The 25786-nt window shown below is 47.2% G+C and overlaps 1 protein-coding gene across 1 annotated transcript; it reads left to right on the top strand.

The window, feature by feature from the left end:
• The first annotated feature begins 8008 nt into the window (after positions 1 to 8008).
• On the top strand, positions 8009 to 12572 carry LOC124379626. Its single transcript, XM_046840045.1, has 4 exons — positions 8009 to 8442; positions 8602 to 8787; positions 8827 to 9067; positions 12159 to 12572. Exons 1-4 carry the CDS (start codon positions 8009 to 8011, stop codon positions 12570 to 12572), a joined length of 1275 nt encoding a protein of 424 aa, XP_046696001.1.
• The last annotated feature ends 13214 nt before the right edge of the window (positions 12573 to 25786 follow it).

The following is a 25786-nucleotide window of genomic DNA, read 5'->3' as shown; positions in this document are numbered from 1 at the left end:
CAATCAGCCCGCAGTGTTCATGCAGGACAATGCTCCATGTCACACAGCAAAACGGGTAAAGCAGTTCCTTGAAACTGAAAACATTGAAATAATGACATTGCCTGCCCAGAGTCCTGATCTTAACCCAATAGAGAACCTCTGGAAATCCTTGGCGACAAAGTTATAGCCAAGAAACCCACTACAGTCACTGAACTGTGGAGGAGACTGGAAGAAGAGTGGACCAAAATCACACCAGAGCAGTGTGAGAGACTAGTGCTGTCCTGTGGCCTGCAGATGTGCTGAAGTCATTCAGAGCAGAGGCCTGTACACTTCCTACTAAATGCTGACTGTCGTAACCTTCAGAAAATTTTGTTGTAATCTTTTTCCATGCTACAGTCATTGTTGTTCTCTAATTTTGATCAGTGTGTTTTCTGCAAAATAATGTTTTTTTTTTTAAATGCCCTAGTTATTTTGTGAAAAAAGGTGTTCTGGTAGCATGGTATAGACAGGACAAAAACTCCCTCAACTGTTGAGCAGTAAAAATGACCTTATTTCAGAATTGTTCAATTGTTTATAAATTGTTCTCTAATTTTGATTGCCAGTGTATGTGGCATAGTTGTGGTTGTAGTGTAGCGGTTTGAAGTTGTCTTAACTGGGTTTCTTGCTTTAGTAAAATGCTTTTCACCCTCCATATGTGAAATGCCTCTCTCTGTAATGACACGCATTGTTATTTTTAGTTTTTGTATAGTATTGATGGTTTCTATAATTGCGAAGTGATAGTGGGGGTATTAAGAGGTGGATTAAGTCTGATAAGTCCCCATTGAAGGCCCAGGTACCAAATGCATGGCCTGCCACTGACACACACACAGAGACAGATAGATAGACAGTTGCAGACCGACAGAAATCTCTCTTTCGCTCTCTCTCTCTCTCTTACTTACACACACACACATACACCCAAAGAGATCAATGTAAATGTGATTGTTGAGCGCTGACACACTCTAATTTGATCAGACTGAGATAACTTCGAAGAGGAAACAGCAATGTAAATGCTCCTAAAGGACAAGGCAAGGTCTACACAGTCCAGTTCAACCTGTAAGTTTTTGTGATATAAAAATTAAACCAAGAAAAATCATGTCAGATAATTTTCCACCTTTAATTTGTAAAAGCCACCAACAAAATTAAATTTAAAAACATAGAAATATTACATAAAACATAAAAATAACATTGTTTCAACAAGAATGTTTATTCCACCTTCTGTTTAAAATACATCAAAATTTCTTAGTCTAGCAACATAGCAGATCTTTATCAATTAGACATTGATGTGATCTTCTGTACACAGCCTTCTTTAAAGCATTCTATAGGTTTTTGATGGGAGTTAGATCTGGTCTCTGATTTCAAACCAATGATCTGCTTCTTCTGAAGCCAGTGCTCTGATCACTCAGATTTGTGCTTTGGGGCCATTTTTGGTCTGGAGCGTGAAATGTTTCTTCATATGTAAATGTCTAGAAGAAGCCTGCAGGTTTTGTCTCAAAATAGACATAGATATTTATAGATATTCATGGTTCCCTTTATCTTAAACATCCTTAGTCTCAGTCAAAGAGAAAGAAAACCATAGCAGCATATACATGTTGTTCTTGGGTGTGTTTTTGCCACAAACCTCTACCTTGATTTAATCAGATCATAGCATAATTTCCCTATCTAGCTATCTATCAAGATTTGTTTGTAAATTACTTTGTACAACTCTATTACCTTTTAACAGTGAGATTCTACACAAGCTCGGAGAATAAGAGAACTGGGAAATTGGGAAATCACAGCCACAACATCCACTAACTGATATTGCACCGACACTTGAGTGTAAAAACAAAGACAAGCACAGAGAGCGATAGAGACAGAGAGACAGACAGAATCAGACAGTTGGAGATGATCACAGTTTTAAGAGTGAGTGCTAGAAAAAGCTGATTGTAAAGGTCAGAGAATGTCACCATAAATAACATTTTATATATACAGTGAGGAAAATAAGTATTTGAACACCCTGCTATTTTGCAAGTTCTCCCACTTAGAAATCATGGAGGGGTCTGAAATTGTCATCGTAGATGCATGTCCACTGTGAGAGACATAATCCAAATAAAAAAAATCCAGAAATCACAATGTATGATTTTTTAACTATTTATTTTTATGATACAGCTGCAGATAAGTATTTGAACACCTGAGAAAGTCAATGTTAATATTTGGTACAGTAGCCTTTGCTTGCAATTACAGAGTTCAAACGTTTCCTGTAGTTTTTCACCAGGTTTGCACACACTGCAGGAGGGATTTTGGCCCACTCCTCCACACAGATCTTCTCTAGATCAGTCAGGTTTCTGGCCTGTCGCTGAGAAACACGGAGTTTGAGCTCCCTCCAAAGATTCTCTATTGGGTTTAGGTTTGGAGACTGGCTAGGCCACGCTAGAACCTTGATATGCTTCTTACAGAGCCACTTCTTGGTTATCCTGGCTGTGTGCTGTGTCATGTTGGAAGACCTAGCCTCGACCCATCTTCAATGCTCTAACTGAGGGAAGGAGGTTGTTTCCCAAAATCTCGCAATACATGGCCCCGGTCATCCTCTCCTTAATACAGTGCAGTCGCCCTGTCCCATGTGCAGAAAAACACCCCCAATGCATGATGCTACCACCCCATGCTTCACAGTAGGGATGATGTTCTTGGGATGGTACTCATCTTTCTTCTTCCTCCAAACACGTTTAGTGGCATTATGACCCAAAAGTTCTATTTTGGTCTCATCTGACCACATGACATTCTCCCATGACTCCTCTGGATCATCCAAATGGTCATTGGCAAACTTAAGACGTGCCTGGACATGTGCTGGTTTAAGCAGGAACCTTCCGTGCCATGCATGATTTCAAACCATGACGTCTTAGTGTATTACCAACAGTAACCTTGGAAACGGTGGTCCCAGCTCTTTTCAGGTCATTGACCAGCTCCTCCCGTGTAGTTCTGGGCTGATTTCTCACCTTCCTTAGGATCATTGAGACCCCACGAGGTGAGATCTTGCATGGAGCCCCAGTTCGAGGGAGATTGACAGTCATGTTTAGCTTCTTCCATTTTCTAATGATTGCTCCAACAGTGGACCTTTTTTCACCAAGCTGCTTGGCAATTTCCCCGTAGCCTTTTTCAGCATTGTGGAGGTGTACAATTTTGTCTCTAGTGTCTTTGGTCTTGGCCATGTTAGTAGTTGGATTCTTACTGATTGTATGAGGTGGACAGGTGCCTTTATGCAGCTAACGACCTCAAACAGGTGCATCTAATTTAGGATAATAAATGTAGTGGAGGTGGACATTTTAAAGGCAGACTAACAGGTCTTTAAGGGTCAGAATTCTAGCTGATAGACAGGTGTTCAAATACTTATTTGCAGCTGTATCATACAAATAAATAGTTTAAAAATCATATATTGTGATTTCTGGATTTTTTTTTTTAGATTGTGTCTCTCACAGTGGACATGCACCTACGATGACAATTTCAGACCACTCCATGATTTCTAATTGGGAGAACTTGCAAAATAGCAGGGTGTTCAAATACTTATTTTCCTTACTGTGTGTGTATATATATATATATATATATATATATATATATATATATATATATATATATATATATAAATAAACAGTGGAACCCGGTTGTGTCGATGTCCTAGGGGGTCACCAAAAAGCATCGAGATAACCGATGATCGAGATAAACGAAAATCAAAATGGCCGCAATATATTAACTTGCTTGAAATTTCTTTATTTACATGATGTGCGTTAATAAATGAGAATGTGCATGCACGTGTTTTTGAAGGTTTTTTTTTACACAACAGCGTTGCCGCGATTTGTTTGATGAAGGCATGCTATAAAAATACATACAGTACATGTTTATCTGTCAGGAATCCACCTGCCACGCCCCCCTTCGGCACCCTTTAGCGTGTCAGGTGCTTTCTTGGCCACTTTCTCTGAAGCTCCCGGCTTCAATCGCGCAATCTCGTTTAGCATCATCACCAGCTCCTATTTAAACTTCCACACTCTCACTGTCCTTTATTGTTGGTATATGTTGGTTCACGGCGGTCGTTGTTATCGCTCATGTGTATCCCGGTACGTGCCTTTCCACCGGCACTCTCTCAACGGCTGCCTCTTTTCTTCCCAAAGCGCACCGCGGATTTCTCCCGATCCTGCCGGTGTTCATTCTATGCTTTTGCTGCTCATCCCACGTTCCGCGCCTTTCGCCTCCCGTTCATCGCATAACATTTAACAAAGGGCATATGTGCACTAACTAACAGCAGAGATTCACCAGTATACAATACAACACCTGTATCATCTGTAAGGCTTGATTTTTCCGCCACTTTCACGAGTTCTTCTGCGGCTGCACAGTGCCGATCAAGATAACCGACGTTAAGTGGCAAATTTTTCCCCCCTTGTGCTCGAGATATTAGGGTTCGACGACATAAAAAAGTCGACATAACCAATTAAAAAATGCTAAGACAAAGCGAGAATTTGGTGGTTCCACTTCAAAAACGTCGACTTAATAGGGTTGTCGAGATAACCGGGGTCGAGATAAGTGGGTTCCACTGTGTATATATATATATATATATATATATATATATATATATATATATATATATATATATATGTATATATGTATATATATGTTTTTATATATATATTATTAGGCCTTCTCTGCTGGCCTAAACACTATTAGAAGCACTGACCCACATTTACAACCTAAATTTTAATATTTGTTCTATCAAATTGTATCAATTTATTCCCAACAGTTTATTCTCCTACTTTTGTAGAGTATCTCTTGGCTGCACTGCTTCCAGTACGTGTAAAGATGTTGCCATTTCAAACTAATCTGCCCAGGGCCTGCAAAGTCTGTTCTGCAGGACATTTTTACCATTGTTTCCTTAAGAAATAGCTCTGTTTCTTTAACCAATCAGATTTCATATTCACCTCACAGGGCAGCTAGCTGGCCCAAAATAGCGTCAGCATTTTTCCATCCTCTGATTGGTTGGTCAGAGGAAAACTGTTACAGCCAATGTAGCGAATTTAGCTCGCAAAGAAAGGTAAATATTTATAGTAATTATAAATATTTAAGTTAAGTTGAATTGACGGTATTGGAATTAAAATTACACTTAGTTGTCTGTTCGTCCGCCAAACAGACAGTATAATTTATATTAATTCTATAAAAGAGGTATCTCCCTGGCCAAGAAAGACGTAACCCCCTTTTACTTTATACCGTAAATTAAATTAAAAGAGCAAGTAGTTCAGACTGAATATTGCAGGAACTTTGCATTTACGAACGTACCCAGAGACGATCACTTGTGAACAATATGGCGTTTAATAAATGAGACAAACACACGAAGAACTACCTACACGAACAAACAAAGAAATGAAGAAAACAAAAATAAAATAAAGAAAGGTTAAAACTAGGAAAGGAGGAAGAGGAAGGAACAAGAAGAAAGAGGAAAATGAAAGGGGATGGATGGAAATGTTTAAGCTTCAAAATTAAGCACACCCTAACTGGGAAATCGTCACAGGAATTTAAATTCACCTTAAGATTCACTAAGACTTAAAATACGCATCTAAATTCGTTGGTAAAGGAAACGGTTACTTGCATTGGCTTGTTGCACAAGAGTCCGGATGCAAAAAGGAAATCTTTGAAGAGCCAGTTAGGGTGGGGTCAGATGTTCTTCCAGGTTCTCCTGAAGATCAGAGCGGTGGTTGTTCTTGGAAGTGAAGCTTGCCGGAAGATCTTGAAGAAAGAGGGAGTCGTTTCCAAGCTGTTTCGTACGTCTGAACAAAGATTGGTGGTGTTCGTGACATTTTAAAGGTCTCGAACTCCACCCATCTTTCGGGGGAACGGCTAATACTAAGGGTTGAGATTTTGGAGGGAAAAACCCCCCTTTGTTCCATGTGTCTGTGGGCATGGTTTGGATTATAAAACTTTAAAGTTTGATCTGAAGTGTATTAAGACGGTATGGGGACTTTCCTGATCCAATAAAATGTACCATTGTTTGAAAAGTAAGTTACAGATAATTTTGTGGTCATTTGGATACTAAACACGAAGAGGAATGACGGCATAAAGGCAGCGGTACATTACATACATAGATCAGTAGTCAAAGTGTAACTAATGTTACTACGACATTATGTTCTGATAAAAAAATGAAAACACACACCAAAAATGCACTTTCATTAGGAAAGTGAAGAGCAGATGATTTTGTATACAATGCGTATTTCAAAACTTATTTAATCTCAAGGAGAATTTAAATTCCTGTGACGATTTCCCAGTTAGGGTGTGCTTAATTTTGAACAATATCCGGTCTGAACTACATGCTCTTTTAATTTAATTTACGGTATAAAGTAAAAGGGGTTTACATCTTTCTTGGCCAGGGAGATACCTCTTTTATAGAATTAATGTAAAATTATACTGTCTGTTTGCTGGACGAACAGACAAATAAGTGTAATGTTAATTCCATTACCGTCAATTCAACTTAACTTAAATATTTATAATTACATATAAATATTTACCCTTTTTTGCGAGCTAAATTCGCTACATATAATGGTGGAGAATGCGGGCACTTTGTTCAGACTTTGTTTTTTTTAACTAACCCAGCGTCAATTCACTTGTGTTAATTTACTGTGCGCTTGGGGTGAGATAGGTCACAACCAGTTGTTGATTGGTATGTAAAGGGAGTTAAAAATCTTGATCAAGTGATTATTAGAACAGCGAAGAAACCCTGTTCTTTTGTTTATTTATTTATTTTGGGGGGCAGCGAAGCAAACCTGACCCACCCACTGTGTGCCGTTGAGTGGCACAAACTGTAGAATTTGCGGAAAGGAGAAACCTTCCCTCAGTTGCTAAACTGTGATTCGATTAGTGTAACTCTTATCAGCTAACTCTTAAGACCTAATCTTACATATCAACAGCGAAGGAACCTTGTTGACTATATACTTATAAAATTTTACCTTTATTATTAGTTGCGTCCTCTCAGCATTAACTTATAGAGGCAACGAATAAAGCCTGCTTCCTTAATTTGACACCGGTCAAAATAAGGTCGCATGACACGTAGGGTCAAGAATAATCTTACTCCAAACGTTATCAATCACCCCCACTAGGTTAGTTAGGGCCCCAAACTTTCAGATAAACAACAGGGGACAGGTTATCTAAGTAATTAGTACCTTTGCAAGCGCCCCTACTTCTAATTTCAGTGTGTGCGAACTAACTCTCTCTCTCTCTCTCTCTCTCTCTCTCTCTCTCTCTCAGCCTCCTGTTTTGTTTAACTTTAAGCTTTTGTTCATTTTATTTGTACTATCTTCAATTAATATTGTTTTGTTATTCTTATTTTTTATATTTTTCCTTTTTTTTTTCTTTCTTCCTTTCTACCTTTTATTATTTTTATTATTATTATTATTATTTGGTTTATTTTTGTTTGGTTATTTCTTGCTTTATTACTATTATTGGTAATTTTTTTCTATTACTGAATTTTTATTTTGACATTTTGTTATCGACTTTTTATTTGTTTTATCATTATTATTATCATTATTGTTATTTCTCTCTTTTCTCCCTGCTCATTTATTTACTTCCCACTTCCTCTCACTTATTTTAAAAATAATTTTAAACAGAGGGTGAAGCTACAATTTAAAATTAAGTGTTTGGCTATTTAGGTTCAACCTTATAGCCCTTCCCCTTTCAGGCCACATCCTGCTCTTTATTACTTTGATATTGTGAGTTTGATCTGTCTATTTTCATTCTATTTGGTTGTGGCGTGGGGTAAAGGCCTAACTGGGAAATCATCACAGGAAACTTAGCAATTTAAGGTAGCCAAATCTTAGATGATCCGTTAGGTAATTGCGCCGCTAGCCTGATCTGGCCTCCGCTAACTGCCTAAACCAGTCAGTTCAAATTGAGTGTACAGTACGTTCTTGCCTATTAGCGTAGGCCACCAAGATTATAAGAACTTGCATTGGCCCTTGTTTGTGTCTCTCTTTGCCAGTGAGCCAGCATGTCCAGACCATCCAGCCCTGAGGCACACTGGGATCAGCTAGAGACCTGGTTGAACGCCATGACGGGTATCCTTTTACCCGAAACTGCTGTTGATCTGCAACACCTGAGCCGGGAACAGCTTGATGACAACCTGAGTGCGGTGATGTCCCACAATCCTACGCAGGACTATAGCTACAAGGAGCTGGCCAAGATCCTCGGATTATTGACCTACAACCTCATCGCCCAGGCAAAAATGGAGGAGGCAAAAGTTTCGTGCCTGCAACAGGAATCGTTGGCATTCCGGATCCAAGCTGAGGAGGCTCAGAGGAACCTGGCACAGGCTCATGACCAGCTAGACCAAATCATGGCAGAGACTCAGAGCCAACGAGAAATGGCAGATGGAAAGGATGTAGAGCTGCAGGCGGAAGTAAAAGGACTACAACAGATCTCCGCGTAGCAGCAGGAAAAGGACACTAGTGAGGAACTCCAACAAGCCAAGGCTCTTTTGATAAGAGCAGAGACTGAACTTAAAGAAAGAGTTGCCAAAGCTAAGGCATACAAAGCGCATCTGCAAAGTGCCCGGGAGGAAATCAATTCCCTGTATCAAGAAAGAACTCACTTAAAAGACAAACTTGACACAGCTCACAGGGAGCTAAAACACGCTTATAGATTACAAAGTGACTCTGAAAAGGAACTACCCAACATGGAATTTTCCTTAACCAGCGGACTAATATCTCCAAAACAAGAATTACATTTCAAAAGGGGGGCGAGAGACCCCGACTCAAGACCTCCCCCAGGGTGAGAGACTTTTCAAGAAACCCTGCTTTCCGGTCACAGTGTGGCCCCTAAGGAATTGGACAAACTGTCTAGAAACATTCCAACTTTCACGCCAGACCCTGCAGGAGGCTATAACATACATGCCTACCTCCAAAACATTGACTTTCATTTACAGACTGTAGCCAATGTTACTACACGAGATCAACTCTACCTCCTCAGGGTCACTTCCAGCCGCGAGGTGCGGAGCTTCCTGGATCGGCAGGGAGACAAGATCAAAGCAGATTATCAGCAGCTTCAAAAGGCCCTGATGAAGGAGTTCTCTGACCCAGAGTCAGAGCAAGGACTGTTTACAGCTCTGGACCTAAAACAGAGCAGGCATGAAACCACACAAGCCTATTACAACAGGCTCCGACAGGCCTACTTCGGAGCCCGAAATGAGCCAGGAATGGAGGAAGATTTCAACTTCAAAACTTTGTTCCTCAGAAACCTGCACCCTGCTGTGAGTCATCACCTGGGGGTCCCGGTCTGCCCACGGGAAATGTCCATCCAGCAGCTGCGAGACTTAGCCCTATACCAGGCAAAGGACTGTACCCGAAAAAACTGTAAAAGGGGCAGCAATCTATTCTGTCTCCGAGCAGTGTTTAGAACTGGCACTAGAGGGCACCCAGCAACGCTATCGTGACAAACCTGTCCAACAAGTGTCACGACGCTTTCCAAATCAACAGAGAACCACAGGGTCACGGTGGCGCCCGTCCCAAATACCAAGCTGGACGCCCTGGGAGATCCTGGGACAGACCACGACCACCATTTAACCCAAAGGACGGAGCCACCTGGGAAGGATCTAAACGGCCCAAAGGAAACAGGCACTCGCCAACACAAGCATCAGGTTCTGACCGGAGACAGCAAAAACCCCCGCAACATGTGCCAGATAAACCAAAATGTGGACTACCAATAACACAAGACCCAGAAAACAGATCGGAAACAGCAGAGATTTTGAGAATTTTAAAGGAAATCATCCAAGAAAAACGCCACAAAAAGGACAAGGAAGACAAATCAGATCAATTATGACTAAGCTGGAAAACTGATCTGAACACTCACGATATGTCCTCGCAAACCGAACCACCAGAGGCCGCCAACTTCCAACACCAAACCTCCAGCCAGAGCCCCAAGATCCCAGAGAGTGCTGTTTTAATGGTCTGCCTCCCCGATGAGCCACATGAATCCAGTTCTGATTGCCTGTCAGTCACTACACCTGCCCCAGGGCCAAGGCTCCTAGGGAACCTGCTTGAAAGAGGAATGGCCAAAAAGCTGTACCTAGCCATCACAGTAGAGAATGAGCTGAGACTAGAAGCTCTTGTGGACACTGGTGCAGATCTGACTCTAATGTCGACCCAACTCTTTTACAGACTGCAGGTGGAAGCTAAGCGACAGAATCGAACCCTTAAAACGCAAAAGTGTGCATTGAATGTGCAATCTTACAGCCAAAATGAAGTCAAGCTTGAACAGATAGCTCCCATTCACCTGACCATTGGCCCTATGAGTGTAGTGCATTCTGTGTACATCTCTCCAATGGACACCTACCCTCTGCTCATCAGAAAGGACCTTCTAGACCGTTTCCACTGTTGGATTTTAAACAATTGAAACTCTGGGCTCAAGTGCGAGAACCTCTACCCCCTCGGTCACCGAAAGCACCCAAGACAGACTGCCAAGCCACGAAGGTCATGGGCAATCATACCACCAGCCGGAAAGGCAACTTGACCCGAGAGCAAAGTTCAAGGTCATTGCTCTGTACTTTCCAGCTAACTAAGACTCTGACTCATACTGCCCCCGGGCCATGGGAGGCCTACAGCTTGCTGATGCTGCAACGACGGACGTTATAATAGCACTATGGGCCGACAACTCAGCAATCAGCCTCAGACTGTTCAACACCCTCAAAATGCACACAGCAAGCATCCCTTGGGCCAATAAGTGCACACAAATTCCTTTGGTTCCCTGCCCGGCCACCATGGTGACAGCTGATGGCATTTGCGCCCTGAACATAAAGTGGAATGGCAGGTGCATGACTCACTACTTCCTGATCCTGCCAGACCCACCACACAACGTCTACATTGGAGCAGATATTTTAATCCGTCTCAGGGCCCATGTGGATACAATCAATGAAGTGGTGTGGGCCCCAGTAACACAACAGCCCCCATGAATCAGATCAAGAGACACATGGCCATAAGCAGGAAAAGACCGGCTGGGGCTATTGCAAACTAGGCCTCGCCCTACTTCTGTTCCAAAAAAAAAAAATCAATGGAGTACAAAGATCCATGAACAGGTGCACAGCTGCTCTTCCCCGTGTTTTCAACCGCAACCACCGGAGGAGCGAGCCTCAACCAGAATCAACGATAAGTCTCACCAAACTCAACCCTATGCCTAAGGAACCCAGGGCTGAGGGAAGCTAAGATTCAACATTACCCGACCAACACGATTCACCTGTTTTGTTTTTTTTGTTGTTTTTTTTTTGTTTCTTTCCCTGACCATCATGATCTACCTACCAGCCGACCTTCATAACTGTTGGATTACGAAGTCTCCCTTCATCAGAAACTTCACATCCAAAAGGGGGGGATATGTAGCGTCTGGCACAGATCATTTAGATTTCATGTCCCAGGCATTCCTTTTAACCTATGACATCTTGTCAGGCGCAAAGAATGTTCTGAGACTGATAGAATTCCAAAAAGGGCTTTTCTTTAATGAAAAAAGCAAAATGGGCAAGGCAGAAAACACAGACGGAACACACTGAAGCAAGTAAGCTGGGACACAACTATAACTGGGTAGTTTTTGGGCAGTCCGGTAGGTTCATAAGCCTAAGCTGTAGAACGGACGGTGGGAATGTGGAAAAACAGGGTCTTTATAGTGTGGTGACTGATATGGACCAGGTGTGGATGATTAGTAAGTAGGTGAGCTGCTTGGAGTGATTGGAGGGGTTGGTGGGTGTGGCTGCTGGATCCCTGACAGTACCCTCCAGGGGCGGCTCCCGACGCCTGACCCTGCGCCTGGGACGACCGACCCCGGGCGCAGGAAGTGGATGAGTGGCGTGGAATTCCTCCAAGAGCGCTGGATCCAATATGTCCCGCCGCCACCCATGATCGCTCGGGCCGTAGCCTCCCAGTCCACAAGATATTCCAGGCCCCTGCCCCGACGCCGAGAGTCCAGCACTTCCTGCATCGAGTAGACCGAAGGCTGTTCCAACACCTCCGGCGGAGGGGCCTGACCTCGCCTCAATTGGAGATGGGGTATACGGTTTTAGAAGCGACACGTGGAAAGTGGGGTGAATTCGGTATCGAGGTGCGGAGCTTCCTGGATCGGCAGGAGACAAGATCAAAGCGGATTATCAGCAGCTTCAAAAGGCCCTGATTAAGGAGTTTTCTGACCCAGAGTCAGAGCAAGGACTGTTTACTGCTCTGGACCTTAAACAGAGCAGGCATGAAACCACACAAGCCTATTACAACAGGCTCCGACAGGCCTACTTCGGAGCCCGAAATGAGCCAGGAATGGAGGAAGATTTCAACTTCAAAACTTTGTTCCTCAGAAACCTGCACCCTGCTGTGAGTCATCACCTGGGGGTCCCGGTCTGCCCACGGGAAATGTCCATCCAGCAGCTGCGAGACTTAGCCCGAAAAGCCTATACCAAGCAAAGGACTGTACCCGAAAAAACTGTAAAAGGGGCAGCAATCTATTCTGTCTCCGAGCAGTGTTTAGAACTGGCACTAGAGGGCACCCAGCAACGCTATCGTGACAAACCTGTCCAACAAGTTTTATGACGCTTTCCAATCAACAGAGAACCACAGGGTCACAGCGGCGCCCGTCCCAAATACCAAGCTGGACGCCCCGGGAGATCCTGGGACAGACCACGACCACCACTCAGCCCAAAGGACAGAGCCACCTGGGAAGGATCTAAATGGCCCAAAGGAAACTGGCACTCGCCAACACAAGCATCAGGTTTCGACTGGAAACAGCAAAAACCCCTGCAGCATGTGCCAGATAAACTGAAATGTGGACTACCAATAACACAAGACCCAGAAAACACATCGGAAACAGCAGAGATTTTGAGAATTTTAAAGGAAATCATCCAAAAAAAACGCCACAAAAAGGACAAGGAGGACAAATCAGATCAATTATGACTAAGCCGGAAACCTGACCTGAACACTCACGATATGTCCTCGCAAACCGAACCACCAGAGGCCGCCAACTTCCAACACCAAACCTCCAGCCAGAACTCCAAGATCCCCGAGAGTGCTGTTTTACTGGTTTGCATCCCCGATGAGCCACATGAATCCAGTTCTGAGTGCCTGTCAGTCACTACACCTGCCCCAGGGCCAAGGCTACTAGGGAACCTGCTTGAAAGAGGAATGGCCAAAAAGCTGTACCTAGCCTTCACGTTAGAGAATGAGCTGAGACTAGAAGCTCTTGTGGACACTGGTGCAGATCTGACTTTAATGTCGACCCAACTCTTTTACAGACTGCAGGTGGAAGCTAAGCGACAGAATCGAACCCTTAAAACGCAAAAGTGTGCATTGAATGTGCAATCTTACAGCCAAAATGAAGTCAAGCTTGAACAGATAGCTCCCATTCACCTGACCATCGGCCCTATGAGTGTAGTGCACCCTGTGTACATCTCTCCAGTGGACACCTACCATCTGCTCATCAGAAAGGACCTTCTAGACCGTTTCGAACCACTGTTGGATTTTAAACAGGTGAAACTCTGGGCTCAAGTGCGAGAACCTCTACCCCCTCGGTCACCAAAAGCATCCAAGACAGACTGCCAAGCCACAAAGGTCATGGGCAATCATACCACCAGCCGAGAAGGCAACTTGACCCGAGAGCAAAGTTCAAGGTCATTGCTCTGTGCTTTCCAGCTAACTAAAGACTCTGACTCATACTGTCCCCGGGAAATGGGAGGCCTACAGCTTGCTGATGCTGCAACGACGGACGTTATAATAGAACTATGGGCCGACAACTCAGCAATCAGCCTCAGACTGTTCAACACCCTCAAAATGCACACAGCAAGCATCCCTTGGGCCAATAAGCGCACACAATTTCCTTTGGTTCCCTGCCCGGCCACCATGGTAACAGCTAATGGCATTTGCACCCTAAACATAAAGTGGAATGGCAGGTGCATGACTCACTACTTCCTGATCCTGCCAGACCCTCCACACAACGTCTACATTGGAGCAGATATTTTAATCCGTCTCAGGGCCCATGTGGATACGATCAATGAAGTGGTGTGGGCCCCAGTAACACAACAGCCCCCCATGACTCAGATCAACCCTGAAAACCTCATATCAGGGCAAACCATCCCAGAGGTCTGCACCCTAATCAGTGAACAAGAGACTGTAATACCTGCTTAAACCAAGGGTGTTGCGGTTCGACTCAACCTGAAGTGCGGTCAAGCCTTAAGCCACTCGCTAGGCTTCTACCAACCTTCACCTGAGAGTGAGGAACTGGGCCTTACCTTGGAAGCTACACCTCTGGTTGAAGCGACATCCCGAGCAGTTCACATCTTTTTCAATAATTGCACAGCAATGGACATCAATAATCAGTCCCATCCCAGACGAAATGATCCCAGAAGAAAGCACAGATCAGGCCGTGCTGACAGCACCGTTCAAGATGATCACCATTGTCTCAGTCATTCCGGTCGTCCAAGATCAAGTATGCAGAACAGAGCTAACCGAAGATCACCACCTCTCTGTGTACATGGTCTCCAACAGCCCCACTTGCGAAACGGACAATGCTACTGCACAGCTAATAGCACATGAAACAAATGGATTAACAACAGAAGAGCCGTACCCGAGATTTGAGGCACAGGTGCAACAAATTCTGAAGGATGCCGATGCCATCCAAGATGAGGGAGACTGGCACAGACTACGTCAAGTCTTGTATAAATATAAGGAATCATTCGCAAAGGACTCTTTAGACTGTGGCCTTACCAAACTACACGTGATGCATATCCCCACGCACCCACGAGCTCCGCCCACCTTTGTCAAACAATACAAGATCCCCCTTGAATCATACGAACCTGTGCAGGAGATCATTATCTCCATGCTCGAAAAGGGTGTCATCCGTCTGTGCAACAGCACCTACTCAGCCCCCATATGGCCTGTCCTAAAACCAAACGGCAAGTGGCGACCGACCATCGACTATAGGAAACTGAACGAGCAGGTGCCATTGTCACGTTGGCCCATTACCCAGCTAGAACAAGAAATACCAAGAAATAAGGGAGCCACAATCTTCTCCACGCTTGATGTGGCCTCAGGATTTTGGACTATACCAGTGCATCCCGACGATCAACACAAGTTGGCTTTCACGTTCTGCAACCGGCAATACACCTTCACAAGGTGTCCATTCGGCTACGCTAACTCACCAGCTGAATTTAACATCTTTCTCAACAAGGCGTGCCCAGATGCTAGAGTAAGGGCAACCTGATCTATGTGGACGACATCCTCATGAAAAGCACGACCGTGACTGATCACCTAAAGGAAATCAACCACGGCAGGGGCCAAAATCGCCCTCCACAAGGGACAATGGTGCAAAAACAAAGTCAACTATGTGGGTCTGCTCATTGAACCACAGGTCATTGAGCCACAAACCAACCGCATCCAAGCAATTCAAAACATCAAGCCACCTACCAACGTCTCAGAACTCCGAAGTTTCCTAGGTGTATGCAACTATTCTCGACAGTTCATTGAGGACTACTCGGACATTGCACGCCCTCTCACAGCACTCCTAAAGAAAGATTCCCCCTTCGCCTGGACGACGCCCAGCAAAATGCCATAAACAAACTGAAGAAACACCTGTGCACCGCCCCATGCCTGGCTTACCCAGACCCACAAAGGGAGTTCTACCTGGAGGCTGGATTCTCCAGCCACTGCCTGAGTGCTGGACTTTACCAGCGGCATGACCAGGACAAAAGGGTGGTCGCATACGCCAGCAAGACACTCTTGCCACCAGAGTGCAAATACTCGGACTGTGAAAAAGCCCTGCTCTGTACTGTATGGGCCATCCAGAGATTCTCTAACTACATTGGCGCCCAGAAAGTGATCATAGAAACTTGCCACCAGCCTGTCACATTTCTTAACAGCCAACGCATCTGCGATGGTGCGGTCACCAATGCCCGCCTCGCCACATGGCTAATGGCCCTCCAAGGGCGCAACGTGGAAGCACGATATGCCCAAAACCACAAGTCAGCACTGGGCAATGGCCTGGCAGCATGCCAAAGCTGCTCGAATGACACACTGACTGTGACTGCAGATATGGAAAGGCCCCAATTGCAGCCACCCACCTGTCACAAGTACTTTGAAGCCAACGTGTGCCAAGACATGCCCACATGTCGATGGATGCTCCTATAACCATGAGGGCAACCTTAAAGCGGGTGCAGGCATCCTCTGGGTGAACAACAAACCATGCCAACCACAACACTTCAAGCTGGGACCCCAGTTCTCACAATATGCAGAGATAGCAGCTGTACTCATAGCCCTACAGATAGCATCGGCCCACAACATCAGAGACCTGCTCATTTGCACAGACTCCAACTATGCCAGACTTAGCTTCACATGCCACCTCCCAGGGTGGAAGAAAAATGGCTTCCAGACAGCAAACAACAAACAAGTTAAACACCAACACTTGTTCCAGGCATGTGAGGACATCACAAACAAACATGATATGATCATTTACTGGAAGAAGGTGAAAGGTCACTCAAGGCAACCAGGCACAGAAAAATACCTTAATGACCAAACAGACGCCCTCGCCAAGGCAGGTGCTCTACACGGCGAGTTGTGGTCACCACCAACCCGACCACACAAACCTACTGTCACAGCCATAACCTGCAACCACCGAACTCAATCAACCACACTTCCCACCTCAGAACCACTTGCGTTTGCTCCACAAATCTCCACAAATGACATCGCTGACATGCAGGCATCTGATGCCACTATACACACCATCCTTCACCACCTCTCTAGCCCCTCCGTCCACCCTGTCACAGCTGTTAATCTGGCCGCTTCCCCAGCCCTAAAACGGCTACATGATGTCAAACCCATGCTGCGCGTGATAGACGGCATTTTATGGTATGGCCCTGATGACCACACTGCGCCAAAGCTTGTGGTGCCACAGTGCCAAAGGGGGGTCATGTTAATGTATGCCCACGACGCACCATGTGCCGAACATCATGGCACAAGAGCCACTTATGAGACAGTAAAACAAGTGGTATACTGGCCTGGCATGCAGCAAGATGTGACAGAGTATGTTAAAGGATGCCTTATGTGCTGTCAATTCCAACCAGCAAACCCAAACTACCGAGCCCCACTGCAATGCAGAGGAGTCACATTTCCGTGGTCAGACCTCCAAATTGACTGGGTAGGACCCCTTCCCAGGTCAACAAGGGGCAACAAATACTTCATCACAGTCGTGTGTCAGTTCACCAAGTGGGTGGAATGCCTCCCAGCACCCAATGATACTGCCCAAACCACTGCCTATCTTCTGATGAATTGTATTTTCTCCCGGTTTGGGCTACCGCTGAGAGTCAACTCCGACAGGGGCACCCATTTCACGGCCGAGGTCATGCAGCAGATTTGGAAGCTACTGGGGGTGCAAGCAAAACTTCACATCAGTCACCACTCTATCTCCTCGGGTCAAGTGGAACGAACTAATCGGACGGTGGTCAGCATATCTCTCCTTTCGAACTAATGACTGGATGACAGATGACATTGCCACTGCACCTGCTATACCAACCCGGAGACTCCAACCTTATCACAGCTTATACCACCCGTCAATACCTCGAAGAACTGCACAAGCACCTGAGATCCACCTTTTCATTTGCCCAACAACACCTCCAAAATAGTGCTGAAGGTCAAAAAGCATATTACGACCGTAAAGCATCACACGAGGAACTGAACGTGGGCGATAAGGTCTGGTACTACTGCTTCACCCAGCCGACTCAAACTGCCTCTCATCGGCGATCAAAGAAATTCCTGCCGCATTGGACCGGACCGCACGAGATTGTAGACAAACTCACTCCAGTTGCTTACCGAATCGGGCTAAACCGGGGACAGAAAGAACCAGTTCTCAAATGGGTCCATTGCAATCAGATCAAGAGACACATGGCCATCGCAATCGCATGGGTCCATCGCAATCAGATCAAGTCCATCGCAATCAGATCAAGAGACACATGGCCATCGCAATCGCATGGGTCCATCGCAATCAGATCAAGTCCATCGCAATCAGATCAAGTCCATCGCAATCAGATCAAGAGACACATGGCCATCGCAATCGCATGGGTCCATCGCAATCAGATCAAGTCCATCGCAATCAGATAAAGAGACACATGGCCATAAGCAGGGAAAGACCGCACGAGATTGTAGACAAACTCACTCCAGTTGCTTACCGAATCGGGCTAAACCGGGGACAGAAAGAACCAGTTCTCAAATGGGTCCATTGCAATCAGATCAAGAGACACATGGCCATCGCAATCGCATGGGTCCATCGCAATCAGATCAAGTCCATCGCAATCAGATCAAGAGACACATGGCCATAAGCAGGAAAGACCGCACGAGATTGTAGACAAACTCTCCAGTTGCTTACCGAATCGGGCTAAACCAGGGACAGAAAGAACCAGTTCTCAAATGGGTCCATTGCAATCAGATCAAGAGACACATGGCCATAAGCAGGAAAAGACCGGCTGGGGCTATTGCAAACTAGGCCTCGCCCTACTTCTGTTCCAAAAAAAAAAAATCAATGGAGTACAAAGATCCATGAACAGGTGCACAGCTGCTCTTCCCGTGTTTTCAACCGCAACCACCGGAGGAGACACACACACACACACACACACACACACACACACACACACACACACACACACACACACACACACACACACACACACACACACACACACACACACACACACACACACACACACACACACACACACACACACACACACACACACACACACACACACACACACACACACACACACACACACACACACACACACACACACACACACACACACACACACACACACACACACACACACACACACACACACACACACACACACACACACACACACACACACACACACACACACACACACACACACACACACACACACACACACACACACACACACACACACACACACACACACACACACACACACACACACACACACACACACACACACACACACACACACACACACACACACACACACACACACACACACACACACACACACACACACACACACACACACACACACACACACACACACACACACACACACACACACACACACACACACACACACACACACACACACACACACACACACACACACACACACACACACACACACACACACACACACACACACACACACACACACACACACACACACACACACACACACACACACACACACACACACACACACACACACACACACACACACACACACACACACACACACACACACACACACACACACACACACACACACACACACACACACACACACACACACACACACACACACACACACACACACACACACACACACACACACACACACACACACACACACACACACACACACACACACACACACACACACACACACACACACACACACACACACACACACACACACACACACACACACACACACACACACACACACACACACACACACACACACACACACACACACACACACACACACACACACACACACACACACACACACACACACACACACACACACACACACACACACACACACACACACACACACACACACACACACACACACACACACACACACACACACACACACACACACACACACACACACACACACACACACACACACACACACACACACACACACACACACACACACACACACACACACACACACACACACACACACACACACACACACACACACACACACACACACACACACACACACACACACACACACACACACACACACACACACACACACACACACACACACACACACACACACACACACACACACACACACACACACACACACACACACACACACACACACACACACACACACACACACACACACACACACACACACAGATACAATAAAGCATTCCTTTTCTAATTAAACAAAATGAATAAGATGCTCCACATCCCACGACATTAACCTATACTTGTATGTATCTCCTTTATTGTTTATAGTTGTACGCTAAAGATCCTATTAATGTAACTCTATTAATGTGTCTCTTCTATTAAGGCTTAATTGACTTAGAATTATCTGTTCTTTACTTTCCTGACAAGGGTGCATTTCATTTGATCAGAATACGACATTGTACTAACATCCGTTATCGTTAATTACTGGTCCCAGCACGTTAATGTATACCTGTTCTAATGCTGTATGTCCTTTTAAGGCCTGATGTCAGAATGTATTCAACATTACCCGACCAACACGATTCACCTGTTTTGTTTTTTGTTGTTTTTTTTGTTTCTTTCCTGACCATCATGATCTACCTACCAGCCGACCTTCATAACTGTTGGATTACGAAGTCTCCTTCATCAGAAACTTCACATCCAAAGGGGGATATGTAGCGTCTGGCACAGATCATTTAGATTTCATGTCCCAGGCATTCCTTTTAACCTATGACATCTTGTCAGGCGCAAAGAATGTTCTGAGACTGATAGAATTCCAAAAGGGCTTTTCTTTAATGAAAAAGCAAAATGGGCAAGGCAGAAAACACAGACGAACACACTGAAGCAAGTAAGCTGGAACACAACTATAACTGAGTAGTTTTTGGGCAGTCCGGTAGGTTCATAAGCCTAAGCTGTAGAACGGACGGTGGGAATGTGGAAAACAGGGTCTTTATAGTGTGGTGACTGATATGGACCAGGTGTGGATGATTAGTAAGTTGGTGAGCTGCTTGGAGTGATTGGAGGGTTGGTGTGGGTGTGGCTGCTGGATCCTGACAGTACCCCCTCCAGGGGCGGCTCCCGACGCCCTGACCCTGCGCCTGGGACGACCCCGACCCCGGGGCGCAGGACGAAGTGGATGAGTGGCGTGGAATTCCTCCAAGAGCGCTGGATCCAATATGTCCCGCCGCCACCCATGATCGTTCCTCGGGCCGTAGCCTCCCAGTCCACAAGATATTCCAGGCCCCTGCCCCGACGCCGAGAGTCCAGCACTTCCCGTACCGAGTAGACCGAGGCTGTTCCAACACCTCCGGCGGAGGGGCCTGACCTCGCCCGTAAGTTGGGCGGAGATGGGGTATACGGTTTTAGAAGCGACACGTGGAAAGTGGGGTGAATTCGGTATCGTGGTGGGAGTTCCAGCCGATAGGCCGCCTCGTTGATCCGCCTCTCGATCCTGAAGGGTCCGATATACCTGGGACTCAGCTTCCTGCAGGGGAGACGCAGTCGCAGGTCCTTAGTGGACAGCCAAACCCAATCTCCGGGGCTGTACGAGGGGGCCTCCAACCGCCGTGCATCCGCATGTCGCCGGTTTCCTTATCGCCCTGCGCAATTGAGTGTGTGCGGCCTCCCAGGTCCTGAGACTCTCCCGAAACCAGTGATCTACCGCGGGTACATTGGACGGCTCATCAGACCATGGAAACAGTGGGGGTTGAAAACCTAACACGCATTGAAAGGGTGTGAGTCCTGTGGTGTCTTGGCGCAACGAGTTCTGCGCGTACTCCGCCCAAGGCAGAAACCGACTCCACTCCCCCTGGTCTTGGTGACAATACGTCCTCAAGTACCTCCCCAGCTCTTGGATCTTCCGCCGGTTTGGCCGTTGGACTGGGGTGGTAGCCGGACGACAGATTGACGGTCACTCCCAGCAGCTGGAAAAACGCCCTCCAGACATGTGAGGTGAACTGAGAGCCCCGGTCTGATACTATCTCCTCCGGGAGGCCAAAGTTGCGGAAGACATGGCGGAAGAGCGCTTCTGATGTTTCCAGAGCCGTGGGAGGCCTCGGAGAGGAACAAATCTGCAGGCCTTTGAGAACCGGTCGACGACCACTAGAATACAGGTAAAGCCCTCCGACCGTGGCAAGTCGGTCACGAAGTCAATGCCGATGTGTGACCATGGCCTCTGTGGAGTAGGCAGGGGGATGAGTTTGCCCACCGGTAAGTGCCGAGGAGTCTTTGAGATGGCGCAGATGTTACAGCCCGGACAAACTCGGCCACCGTGTTGCTCATTCCTGGCCACCAGTACCGCCCCTGCACCAGACGAGTCTGCCTTCTGCCCGGTGCCCTGAGCCGGGACTTCATGAACCGCCTTTAGTAAGGCCTGTTGACATTCTCGAGGAACAAAGGTTCGGTTCCTAGGACAACCAGGGGGTGCCGGTTCTCGTCGTGTGGCCGTGCGAATAGCCTCGTCCAAATCCCAGACGATGGGGCTCAGAATGAGCGCCGGAGGCAGGATGGGTCCGGCTCGGCGGGTTCCTCGGGCCCATAGATCCTGGAGAGGGCATCAGCCTTACAGTTCCTTGTCCCTGGCCGATAGGTAATGCTGAAGTTAAACCGCGTGAAGAAGAGAGCCCACCGTGCTTGTCGTGGGTTTAGTCGCTTGGCTTCACGGAGGTACTGGAGGTTCTTGTGATCTGTGATTACTGTGAAAGGATGAGCGGCTCCTTCCAACCAGTGTCTCCATTCCTCCAGGGCCAGCTTGATGGCTAGGAGCTCTCTGTTCCCGATGTCATAGTTCTGTTCGGCCGGGACAGTTTCTTGGAGAAATAGGCGCAGGGATGGAGCCGCGGGGGGGTTCCCGCCTGCTGAGAGAGGGTGGCCCCTACGCCTGTGGACGATGCATCTACCTCGACGACAAACGGGAGCTGGGGGTCTGGATGACGTAAAGTGGGCGGCACAGAACCTCTTGCGCAACTCCTCAAATGCCCGTTGAGCCTCTGGGGTCCAGGAGAGGGTCTTGGCTTTTCCCCGCAGAAGAGACGTAAGTGGAGCGGAAACCAGGCTGAAGCCTCCAATGAACCGGCGGTAGAAGTTTGCGAATCCGAGAAACCTCTGGAGCTCCTTTATTGAGGCGGGAACTGGCCAGTCCCGTACGGCAGCCACCTTCCTCTCATCCATCCTGATGCCTGCTGCGTCGATGACGTAACCCAGGAACTGTATCTCTGAACGGTGGAACTCACACTTAGGGAGGTTAAGATACAGTCGGTGTTTCCGAAGCAGTGCCAGGATCTGGGTGACGTGCTGATGGTGTTCTTGCAGCGACCTCGAGTAGACCAGGATGTCATCAATGTAGACAATCACAAACCGATGGAGGAAGGGCGGAACACCTCATTCATGAAATTCTGAAAACCGCCGGAGCAATGGAAAGGCCATACGGCATGACCCGATACTCATAGTGACCAGAGGGGGTAATGAACGCCGTCTTCCATTCATCGCCTTTACGGATACGCACCAGGTTGTATGCACTACGGAGGTCCAGCTTGGTGAAGATGCGGGCCTCACGTAGATCTTCTAGAGCTGCGGGGACCAGTGGAAGCGGATACGGAAGCGGGGAGATCAGTGCATTGAGGGCCCTGTAGTCGATGCAGGGGCGTAATCCTCCGTCCTTCTTTGACACAAAAAAGAAGCTAGAAGCTGCCGGGGAGGAGGACTGGGTGATAAAGCCCTGGCGGAGGGCCTGTTGGATGTAGCTCTCCATCGCTTGGTGTTCTGGAGCTGACAGGGGATAAACCCGACCCTTAGGCAGTTTGGCCCCCGGTTTCAGATCAATGGCGCAGTCCCATGGCCGGTGTGGGGGCAACAGAGTGGCTGCTTCCTCACTGAAGACATCTGAGAAAGCCTGGTATTCCTGTGGGACGTCCACCTGAACAGGCTGGGGAGCTCCTTCCACCTGAGTAGCTGCCAGGGTCAGGGTCTTCTGGATGGGAGTCGGGAGTGGGAGTAAACACTTCTGCCGGCAGGCGGGCCCCACTCCAAGATGTCACACGGGTCCCAGGAACATATGGGGGAGTGCTTGGCCAACCAGGGACGACCCAGGATCACATCCACGGTCGAATCCTCCAGTACGAGAAGTTGTATCTCTTCTTGATGTAGAACCCCGACTTGGAGGACAAGAAGTGGTGCGCAGTACTTCACCTTGCCTTTTCCCAAGGGTCGTCCCTGAATGGTCTGAACAGCTAGTTCCTGAGATCCCCTCTGCCGGCGTAGCTGGAGGCGTTCTAGACACGCCTGGGAGATGAAGTTCCCCGCGGATCCAGAGTCGACTAGGGCAACCGCAGACAGAGAAAGAGCAGGGGTTACCAGGGTGACCATGAGCGTGGACAGGTGAGTGATGTCAGAAGAAAGCGTAACCGTACTCACCGTCCGACGAGGAGGCCTTACAGGACATTGGGCCACACGATGTCCTCCCTCACCGCAGTAGAGGCAAGCTCCAGCCGCCCACCGACGCTCCCTTTCCTGACGAGACAGCCGCTGTGAACCGAGTTGCATGGGTTCAGGTTCAGGAGCCGATGAGACTGCAGTAGTTGGAACTGATTCGACCTCTGGGGATTTGCAGGCCACCAGGTGCTGAGAAACGCGGATGGATCTCTGGATGAAAGCCTCAAGCCCCAGAGAATCATCATATGTGGCCATTGCCAGCCTGAGCTCCTGATTCAATCCCTTTCTGTATACAGCCAGCAGCGCTTTCGTTCCAGCCAGCAGATGCCGCCAGAGTGCGGAAGCGGAGGCTGTAACCCGACACACTGTCTCTTCCTTGGTGGATATTCAGCAGCTGATCGGCAGTCGACGTATCCCCGGGGGCGGTGCTGAAGACCTCGGTGAAGTGTCTCGTAAAGGCCGCGTATGTCGTCAGCGCCGGGCTTGCTGCGCTCCAGAGCGCTCTAGCCCATGCTAGCGCTCTTCCGGTGAGCAGCGAGATCAGGAACGCAACCTTAGCCCGCCTGCTCGGGAAGCTGTGAGGGTGCATCTCGATATAAAGGGAAACCTGGAGCAGGAATCCATGACATTCCGCCGCTTCTCCGGAAAAAGACGCCGGGAGAGCCATCGGGCTGCCGGAAGGTGGTGGAGCTTGGTTGGCGGTCGCCGGTCGGAACGCCTCCCGAGCGCGGCGGTGAGCTCCTCACGAACTCGGACATGGCAGCAGGCTGGTCCTCCACGAGACCGGACGCAGCAGCGGGCTGGTCCTCCATGTTGAGGTAACGCGGTTCTTTCTCTTGTTTTGTGTCGGTCCGTTCTTCTGTCAGGCGCAAAGAATGTTCTGAGACTGATAGAATTCCAAAAAGGGCTTTTCTTTAATGAAAAAAGCAAAATGGGCAAGGCAGAAAACACAGACGGAACACACTGAAGCAAGTAAGCTGGGACACAACTATAACTGGGTAGTTTTTGGGCAGTCCGGTAGGTTCATAAGCCTAAGCTGTAGAACGGACGGTGGGAATGTGGAAAAACAGGGTCTTTATAGTGTGGTGACTGATATGGACCAGGTGTGGATGATTAGTAAGTAGGTGAGCTGCTTGGAGTGATTGGAGGGGTTGGTGTGGGTGTGGCTGCTGGATCCCTGACACATCTTCACCTCAATCAAAAGTTAAAACTTTTATTGGGGGTGATATATCTGTAAAGTGTCACACTCCCCCTTCCAAAGACACGAAACAGGTAGGGCCTGAACTCTTGTTGAGTTCACAAAGACCCTCTAATCCTAAAACACACACCCACACACAACTAGCTCAAGAAGGTCGGGATCCTACCACAAGATGAGATAACCCCATGCAGGTTCTCTGTTTGACCGCATAGAGACCCTCGACCGCAAAACACCCACACATACACATGCACACACACACACACACACACAGATACAATAAAGCATTCCTTTTTCTAATTAAACAAAATGAATAAGATGCTCCACATCCCACGACATTAACCTATACTTGTATGTATCTCCTTTATTGTTTATAGTTGTACGCTAAAGATCCTATTAATGTAACTCTATTAATGTGTC

The sequence above is a fragment of the Silurus meridionalis genome, chromosome 26, assembly GCF_014805685.1.
Source record: "Silurus meridionalis isolate SWU-2019-XX chromosome 26, ASM1480568v1, whole genome shotgun sequence".
Taxonomy (NCBI): domain Eukaryota; kingdom Metazoa; phylum Chordata; class Actinopteri; order Siluriformes; family Siluridae; genus Silurus; species Silurus meridionalis.
Note: the sequence above shows the minus strand (reverse complement) of the source record. Positions and strands in the feature narration are given on the sequence as shown.